General features: G+C 49.5%; 2 protein-coding genes across 2 annotated transcripts; one reads left to right on the top strand and one right to left on the bottom strand.

The window, feature by feature from the left end:
* Nucleotides 1-948: 948 nt before the first annotated feature.
* RhiXN_05454 (uncharacterized protein) lies at nucleotides 949-1,341 on the bottom strand (the record flags this gene model as incomplete). The annotated part of the gene is made up of 1 exon (XM_043325270.1): nucleotides 949-1,341. The coding sequence occupies one exon, from the start codon at nucleotides 1,339-1,341 to the stop codon at nucleotides 949-951; it is 393 nt and encodes a 130-aa protein (XP_043177689.1).
* Nucleotides 1,342-3,750: 2,409 nt separating this feature from the next.
* RhiXN_05453 (peptidase C14) lies at nucleotides 3,751-8,581 on the top strand (the record flags this gene model as incomplete). The annotated part of the gene is made up of 6 exons (XM_043325269.1): nucleotides 3,751-4,176; nucleotides 4,242-4,372; nucleotides 4,421-4,559; nucleotides 4,607-4,654; nucleotides 4,708-6,225; nucleotides 6,278-8,581. The coding sequence occupies 6 exons, from the start codon at nucleotides 3,751-3,753 to the stop codon at nucleotides 8,579-8,581; spliced, it is 4,566 nt and encodes a 1,521-aa protein (XP_043177688.1).
* Between the last annotated feature and the right edge of the window lie 860 nt (nucleotides 8,582-9,441).

The raw sequence follows: 9,441 nt of genomic DNA, 5'->3' as shown, positions 1-9,441 counted from the left end.
CAGGACTCACTATATAAGTCAAAGCGCTGGTACGAATAATGTCCCAGAGAATGTCCCCCCGACGCGATATCGGGCTATCCAATGGCCAAAACAACAGATTCGTCATCTGACTATTGAAAAAAAAATGGATGAGTATTGCTCATTTGCATTATCCAAATGCGAGACCAATGTACCATAGGGCAAATCGAGATCCAAGTTCATTTGGGATGTATGGCGCCTCTCTTGATCATCACACCCTCCTCGTTGACCTTTGCACACTCCCGACATTTCACAGGCACCCGAGTCTTTGGCGTCTCTTCACACTCCGAATTCGTAATGTTCTATCCATCTGTCACAAACGTGGGCTAGGATCACTCTTGCCCTGACCGTTTTGCTTCTGATTGCTGAGCCTGTAGAAATTGAAGTTTGAGATACTGTATGTCCGTGTAAAGAACGGCCAGAGGATACACAGTCATATTTCAATCCTGTGCAAACATCATGTAACGGCAAGGAACGGCCTCCATGAATAAATACAGTCAATCCAAAACAAAGTAACAAAATAGCTGAAACGGTGGACTGTAATAAGTGGAAAGATGCGACTGTAGAAACACAGCTAAAGCAGGAGAATAGGATAGATAAAAATGGAAGCATAGACCCATAACATAACCAGTGATCATGGATGGCGCATGGAGGGCTTGGTACATATGTGGAGCATACAGAAAGATGTAGGGTACCGTTGAATGAATAAAATAAGGGCTAAATCACGAACAGAGGAAATACATAAAACCAAAATACTGTAAATATAACTTAATATATATGTGGTTCGAATAAGGTTAATGCACTTGATTAGCGACGGTCTCTCCTTCCGGTCAAAACTTCTGAGTCTTGGCTGGTTCAGCCGTGTCCCAGCCCTAAACGATGAAGTCGGCTTACTACAGTTCCAAATCCTACAAAGTTAGGCCCTAATGCTCATTCAAGAGAGACTCCTATGAACGATTTCGACAATGGTGGGTTGTAAATTCGGTTAGGAGGGGCAATGGAAGGGCTGGGAACGGGGAGAATGGATGTATTGTCGGTTCGTATCTCTGCCTGCACTACAGGCAGACCGCGACGTCGGCCCTGCTTAACTTTCGGAAAATCTGGTAGATTGGGTTCGTGGGTCAAATCCTTCGAGGGCTCGTGTGTAGCAAAACCAAAATGATCAACAATAGGAGCCAGGGCCAGCCTGAAAAGTAGGTGTATGAACATTTGCAAAATGTTCAGCAAAATCCGGATGACCAAAGTCAAAAGCGCTGTGCCCTGGGCCGAGTTGGATAGGGTCAACTTGGATCCAGTAGAAATAGAAAGGGCCCGAGGTGCCATTATAATGTTAATGATAATTAGATGAACGTAAGAGAGAAGGGGTACTGAGGGCCCATAGCAGCATTCATCTCGGGTTCATATACCCGGAATCATCGAAATTCGAGCTGGAAACTCATTTCCGCAAATCAGCCCTATTAAGGAACTCTGCTGTACACTCGCCCATAGATTTGCATGGCCAACTTGGGAAAGCACGTGGACCGCTCAGCTCGCTTCCTTATATAGAAATGTCTCAGTCATCGCCTCCCGGCGCGGCTCTTGGTGTATGTTAGCCGGCTGCCATATCTTTCGATCCTTCAGAACGGAGGAAAGAAAGAATGCTGGAAGTGGTGTAGCGCGACACTGGGAGCAGTGCTAACATAGGGGTTTGTATTAATTATCTCGCTCCACCTTTCGGCCATCTGTTGATACCCAGCGAGTCTTTCTAGGGCTGAGCGTTGATCCAATTGTTTCACAGGCTGGATGCAATGGTATTGGTGCTCCAGATGCGCTGATCCAGCCAATCTTTTGCTTTTCTATGCAGTTCATTGTTTCGGCTTATGGCAATGAACAGTTCATGGATCACAGTTGAGTTTGACGTCCCGCATTCAAAGTAGAGTTCATTTGTATCTGTACGTACTTGTACCTTTAATGTGTGGCACACGAGAGTGGAGATGCAAGCCCGCAATAGCCCATATTTCAGGATTTCACTGTGCCGAACAGCAACCCACGTAGGGTGGTTTCCCAAACTAGACTTCTTCAGTAACAAGATCGTGGTTACAGGTTTCGGCCAGGATATGGACTCAAGGGCCCATTAATACAATTCAACCCCAAGTCCACAGTAGCCTATCGTACTTCGAAGCAAATACTACGATTTGGATTGATCTTGCGATCCCGAGATCTACACCTTGGAGTGCTGGGTCTAGACCCCTTGGATTGTAATGGCTCCCTTGCCATTTCGTCGGTTACGATTTGAGGCAAGTTGACCTAACTATCAGAGGCCTTAAGCCATCTGATATCTACACGCTTCAAAGACACATGGAATTGCAGTTATGATGTTTACCTCCAATGGATTCGGCTTAGTCCTATGAACAATGTTGATATTCCCAAATGGGAAGTACGTAATACACCTTTCTAGAAGAATACGTTGATCGCCCCAGTACGATTGCATCACTGATCCGCTCCTACACCGGCCTCGATCACACGTAACTTTGAACCACCGGTATTTACACGCTTCTGGTTTGTCACGTACAAACTCATGAATCTTCACAATGGTTTACATGAGCATATGTCCACGAATCATAATCGCCCAACTGGAGATCCAGCGCAAAGCTAGACTTCGCAAAAAGGTTCCCCCGTGGTCATGATAAATCGATCATTCATATTGATCTCACGGTCGACCCCAAAAGTGCAGATTTTCTGAACGTAAAAAATCGTGCGTTATATGCGGAGTATTGGCGAAATCTGACCAGTTTTTCCATGAATCTGCATACATAGCTCACCCCTGTGTCGTCGAGATATGGATTCTGAGATTTTAGGTGCGAATGTCTGGCAAAATCTGGACGTCATGCGCAATTTCCGTACTTTTGGGGTTCACCGTGTCATGTTGAGGCTGGGAACTTCGATACCCTGATTTCAAGCCTTCGCTGCCCAACCTACTTTAACATGGGTGTCATCCTCTCATCCCTGGAACTCTATCCTACCTTATTCTCTTTTATTTCCGCGCCCGGACGCGTCCGATAGACACGCACAATTACCAAGCTCGCATTTACCTCAGTCTTTTATCTTTTCTCCTTTATGTTGTTTTTCATCGCTAGTGTATACTATGAACTACTGGACCTCTCTCTGATTCGTGGGGTGCTCCCCGGTATTGTGTAGTCTATCATGGGGCTGGGCTCCAACACGACTATAATAGGATTCCGAAAAAAGGCCTTGCACCCGTTCATGCATTAGCATATACTGTAGCTTTATTTATCGATTGAAATGTTTGTTCATCCACCTTCGGACCACTTGTGAAGACGAAAAGACGAAAAGACGAAAAGTTACATTAAAACCAGATTATGATGTTGCTGGCGAATACTCACCAGCATAACAAAAAATCGCAAATACGAGTCGTAAGAAATCCGGAGTGCTCCGCATCACCAGTCCTTGGCTTCGACAGCACATACTCAACTCTGCAGTGCGAGCCTGAAAGTACGAGCGCTTCTGGTGATTTCCAAGCACAATTCTGATGATCATAATCTGCAACCGGGCGTTTACCGATTTATATGTGGCTGTGTTGCCTGGCTGGGCTTCCCCTAACCACCTCAGACGAGCTAGTTCTGTACTTGGTTAGTGATTCAAGTTACTCCGAGCAGTACTTATAGGTCGATTCCAGTGATTAAGAGTTCGAATATCTAAAACTACCTAGCTTCCCCCCACATATTTACTCATATGTCTTCCACGCCCCGCGCCAAACGGGGTGCGCTTGACTCTTTGGTGTCTAAAATTACAAAGCGTCCACGGTCAAATGTAACAACCCCAGAGCCCGCTTCAAGTTCCAATAATGCGACACAAACCTCAAACGCCTCGGGAGAAACGTCTCAAATGCAATCTGCCACCCCAGTCCCTCGTGATATGTCAACCACACCTCCGCCTGCAATCGAGGATAGTGTAATACGAGGTCCGAGCTCGCCATCTCTTCATGGACCAACATCTGTTGCGGGCCCTAGAACGCCAGCTTCTCAGAAAAATACAGCAAACAGACCACGCTTACAACGTGTTGGCGCGGCGCTTAAAGACTTGAGTCAAAGTGCGGGTGTATTTCCGCCACTTCAAGCCGTTATCACCGACGTGATATCATGTTTCGAGACACTCAAGGTCAGTTGCATACGATCTACACAATGAAGCGAATGCAATCTACTGATGCATTCGCGCAAACGCAGATAGACCCAGGGTACGAGTCGGAGTATGAAGCACTCTTACAGGAGCTTCAGGCCTTGAGCGGTTCCTTAGCCTATCATGTGCCGAGGTCGAACTCTGCTCATATGTCGGACTGCATAACTAGAATGAAAAGGTTAGCACCAAGGGTCAGATGAGATAAAGCAACTCATAGGATGCACAGGTCGATCGAGAAACAAACGGAAGTGATCAAGAAACGGCGAGATCAGCCCATAGAACGCAACATGGACAAGGCCGAGCAATACCAGAAGGAAGTCCTGGCGGCATATCGTGGGATTGAGAGCGCCTTTCGCCAGCTACAGGTCAGTACCAGTTGGTAGATTGGTGAGTTGCTCACGGTGGATAACAGACCGATGCGACCATGGATATATGGAGTAGTGTAGCGGAGCAGACTGCGGTACGTTGGAATATGCTCACAAGGAGATGTTAGGCTGAGTCGGTCGATAACAGAATAGCCGCCTCGATAAACTTTTTCCATCCAGATTAGCTGCACATAACTCCACTCTCTCAACCGAGGTCGATCGCCGAGCCTGTACCAAACACACACGAACCCAGATCCTGTCCGAGCTTGACCAATGGTCAGTCAATCCTCAGAAGCCCAACATATACTGGATGAACGGCATGGCTGGCACAGGCAAGACCACCATCGCATATACGTTTGCCGAGTCGCTCAAGTCACGAGGACTTCTTGGCGCGAGCTTTTTCTGCACGCGAACTTCCAGTGAGTGCAAGGACGTAGGACGAATCATACCAACGATCACATATCAGCTTGCACTGTACTCCATGAGCTTCCAATCAGCGGTCGTGAAGGTACTGGGGAGCAATCCTGACATCGGGACCCGGGCTATAACGGAACAATGCGAGAGGCTGATCAAAGAGCCGATCATGCAGGCAAAGGACGATATACCCGATGGACTTGTGGTCGTGATCGATGCACTTGACGAATGCAGCAACGCGAACGGGGTACGAATGATCCTAGACGTGCTTTTCAGGATTGCTCCCAACTTGCCTCTCAAGTTCTTCGTCGCCAGTCGACCCGAGCCCAACATCCGCCACAGGGTCGAGGCCCGATCCGACCTGAGTCGGTCGATATGCGTGCTACATGAGATCGAGAGGTCGATGGTAGAAGCAGACATCGAGCTATACCTTCGCGAACAGCTTGGAGACAGCGTCTCCGAGCACGATTTGACCCAGCTTGCTAAGCTATCCGGAAGGCTTTTCATATATGCCGCCACCGCCATTCGATATGTCCGACAGATGGGTACCATGGTCGACCCAGATCGGCTCGAGGCCATTCTCAGTTCGTCACCAAGCTCGGGCTATGAGCACTCGGATATCGACGACCTGTATACCACAATCCTGGAGGCTGCAATACGCCAAACTGGCCGAAACCCCCATGAGCAGCAGCAGATGCGACTGGTTCTCTGGACCGCAGTTTGCACGCGGGAGCCGGTGGACATCGATACACTAGCAGCCCTGACCGGAATCAAGGCGACAAAGGCCAGTATACTGCTTCAGCCTCTGTATTCGGTGCTACACGTGTCGCAAACAACTAAGATGATCGCCACGCTGCATGCATCGTTCCCCGACTTTATGTTTGATGAGGCGCGGTCGACCAAGTTCTACTGCGACGAAGCAAAGCACAGTCAGCTGCTCGCCGAACGGTGCTTCGAGGTGATGGAAGAACAGCTGCGATTCAATATCTGTAGTCTGGAGACGTCGTTCATACCGGATAGCAAAGTGCAAGACCTAGAAGATCGGATAGCAAGGTCAATCTCGCCAACGCTGTCATACGTAGCGCACCACTGGGGAGACCATGTAGTCAAGAGCGCGCCGTGTGAGGTAGTGCGGAAAGGGTTGGAAGAGCTCCTGTCATACCGGCTGCTGTTCTGGATGGAGGTGGTGAATCTGAAGGGTGCGCTGGACAAAGGGACGAGCATGCTGTTAGCGCTCAAGCCATGGGTGACGGTAGGGCATCTGAGTAGTGCAGTATGAGTCCGAGGCTGATGACGGCTGATAGGTCGAAGACACATCATCATATCTGATGAAGCTGCTGAACGACTCGTGGATCTTTGTGTCAAAGTATGCTGCTGGATCTGTTTCGCAGTCGACGCCGCATATATACATCTCGGCGTTGCCATTTTGCCATCCGACAAGCTTGGTATACAAGCAGTACTGGGGTCGCACTCGAGATCTTCTAAGCCTGGAAGGATCTGCCATGGAACAAAGTCAAACAGCGCTACTTGCGACATGGCCGATGGACTCGAGAGCATTCTCGCTGGCATTCTCTCCTGATGGGTCTCGATTTGCAATTGGATTTGAAGATGGCACAGTACATGTAGTTTATACCCACAATGGAACGGTTGCTCTTGGCCCCCTTGAGGGGCACACCAGGGAAGTCAACTCCGTAGCGTTCTCTCCCGATGGACTGTTGCTTGTCTCTGGCTCTTATGACGGTACAATCCTTGTGCAAGACGCGCAGACGGGCAACTGCATATATGACGTCATCAAGGGGCATGAAAGAGCAGTGACGTCAGTATCGTTCTCACCCAACGGCAAGCACATCCTCTCAGGGTCCTGGGACGGGACAACGCGGATGTGGGACAGTGGCAACGGCAGTCTGATACCCAACTCCATCAAACGCCATCCTAATGAAGTCAACTGCACAGCATTCTCTCCTGATGGCAAGCATATCGCATGTGGGTTGGGTAGCAAGAAGTCTCCTATCGTTGTTTACGACGCATCCACCAGCAAGTCGCTCCCATTTCCATTCGATGCTCATCAATCCCCAGTCTTTTCAATTGCCTTTTCGCCAAATAGCAAGCACCTTGTCACTGGCCATTCATCCGGTGAACTGCGCGTCTGGACTCTACAGGATGGCACCGCCACACACTCCCCACCAAAAGTACACAACGGCAGAATCAGATCCATTGGGTTCTCGCCACTCGGAGACAAACTCGTCACTAGCTCTTGGGATTGGTGCGTGTATATATGGGATGTAGAGAACGGCTACTCCAACCCTTGCCTACTTGGCACACACCACTTTGATGTTAACTCCGCTGCGTTCTCACCCGACGGCACACGAGTCGCATCATGCTCAGACGATCGCACGGTCAAGATGTGGAATGGACTGCACTCGACATCATCTCACTCCTCACACTCCAACGCACTAACCAATGGTGTCTACTCGGTTGCGATCTCGCCTGATGGGTCACGCATCGCCGCAGCGGGTGAAGACAAAGCGATCTACATGTTCAACGCACACGATGGCACTGCCGCTCTCCAGCCACTTGTCGCACACACCGATTGGATCTTCTCGGTGGCGTTCTCACTCGACGGCAGGTACCTCGTTTCTGGCGGCGACGACAAATGCATATGTCTGTGGGATGCCACACGCGGCAAGCTGCTATCCGGTCCACTTCGAGGGCATGAAGAAATGATATGGTCAGTGTCGTTCTCACCCGATAGTGGGCACGTTGTTTCTGCCTCCAAGGACAAGACCATACGCATGTGGGATGTGGATGATGGCACTCTGACACCTACAGACCTGGTCAGAACACACGACGACGAGGTCAACTCAGCGGCATTCTCCCCCGACGGCAAGCATGTTGTTTCTGGGTCTGACGGCGGGAAGATCCGGATGTGGGACTCGCAGACGCTATCGCCCGTGTTTGATCTGTTTGGGTTGCAGCAGCATAAAGGGCCTATCTGGTCGGTGATATTCTCGCCTGACGGCAGACTCATTGCTTCCGGATCCGATGATGGCGCTATCTGCATTTTTGACTCGCGCAGTGGCAAGTTGGCTCTCGGTCCTCTCATGGTGCATCAGGACCGGGTAAGGTCAATTGTGTTCTCACCCGACGGCAATCACATCGTATCTGGCTCGGCTGATGGAAGCGTTGGAGTGTGGAGGGTGGAAGATGGGGCTCCCGCATGCAATCCACTTGAAGGACATCAAGATATGATCAGCTCGGTGGCATGTTCACCCGACGGTGCATACATCGTCTCAGGCTCGGATGACTCGACGATTCGAGTATGGAAAGCACCAGGAAGGGGCGCTGCATACGACTCATCTCGATTTGCCTCTTCGACCTCAGACCAGAGGGAGCCTCATCGTGCGATCTCCAGTGGACTGACGATCGACAGTGGTGGGTGGGCGCGCAACCTTGACTTACAGCTAGTTTTCTGGGTTCCATCAGATATGTTCGAGATTTTCCCCTGCTCCGGAGAAGTATGCATCATTGGCCCTCGAGGCAGCCTTCAAGTGGACTATGACAAACCTTTGTTACTTGATGACGAGTGGCACCAATGTTTTGTTGGCTGAGAGTAAGGTGAGCACTGTTGATGTGGTCAATGTGTAGTCATATATTTACTTTTAGGCAGAGAATAGATACCGAATGGTCCGTAGTGTGCTTTATGTATATCCATGGACGTTTATGCCGCCCAGTACGATGTATTTCTTTTGCTGACGCAATATAACAGTCTGTCGTGCTCCACAAATTTCTGCTCCAATCAGGCCCCGCTCGAGCAAGGCCCAACGTGCGAGGTACGCCTCAATCTATGAGTGAAGCCTTAGCCGTCGGGTAAGTCACAACATATGGGAATGCATATGAAATCGGAACACATAGAGTACATCGCTGTCGCTTGTATCCACTGTACATGTAGTGCAAAGGCATCTCACAGCTCGAAAAACTTCGGGAAATAGTCTTCTAGTATTTCAACATAGAAAATAAAATGCTCCGAACATAACTCGAAGTTAGAGCTCCGAATCGTCCCTGATAGTATCAGTTGCCCTTTCCGCAACACCTTAGACAGGGCGCTGCAGATAAGCGGCGAGGTGCATAGGGATCACACTTGCGTCCACCTATCATCGTGACAATTTTCAGAACGGAATATCACATATCACTACTCCGAAACATCATATACCACTTGCAGATTACTCGTTCCATACACCTTCAGCTTCTCATCCACCACCCCTCCAACCGATTTGGCCGCCATCGCCGCAGTTCCTATTAGGTGGTGCAAAGTGCGGATTTGCCCTTGACCCATTTGTTAATATCCTCGTACTACTTGACACCTGGACTGGAGTCCTGTTAGGCAACAAGCATCGCAGCCAGTCGGTCAGTCTCGGCAATCTTACTGGCAAACTTGACTGACCCCACGAGGATGCTCTGGTCTATATTG

This window comes from Rhizoctonia solani, chromosome 2, assembly GCF_016906535.1.
Source record: "Rhizoctonia solani chromosome 2, complete sequence".
NCBI lineage: Eukaryota > Fungi > Basidiomycota > Agaricomycetes > Cantharellales > Ceratobasidiaceae > Rhizoctonia > Rhizoctonia solani.
This window is presented reverse-complemented; position numbering and strand designations above follow the sequence as displayed.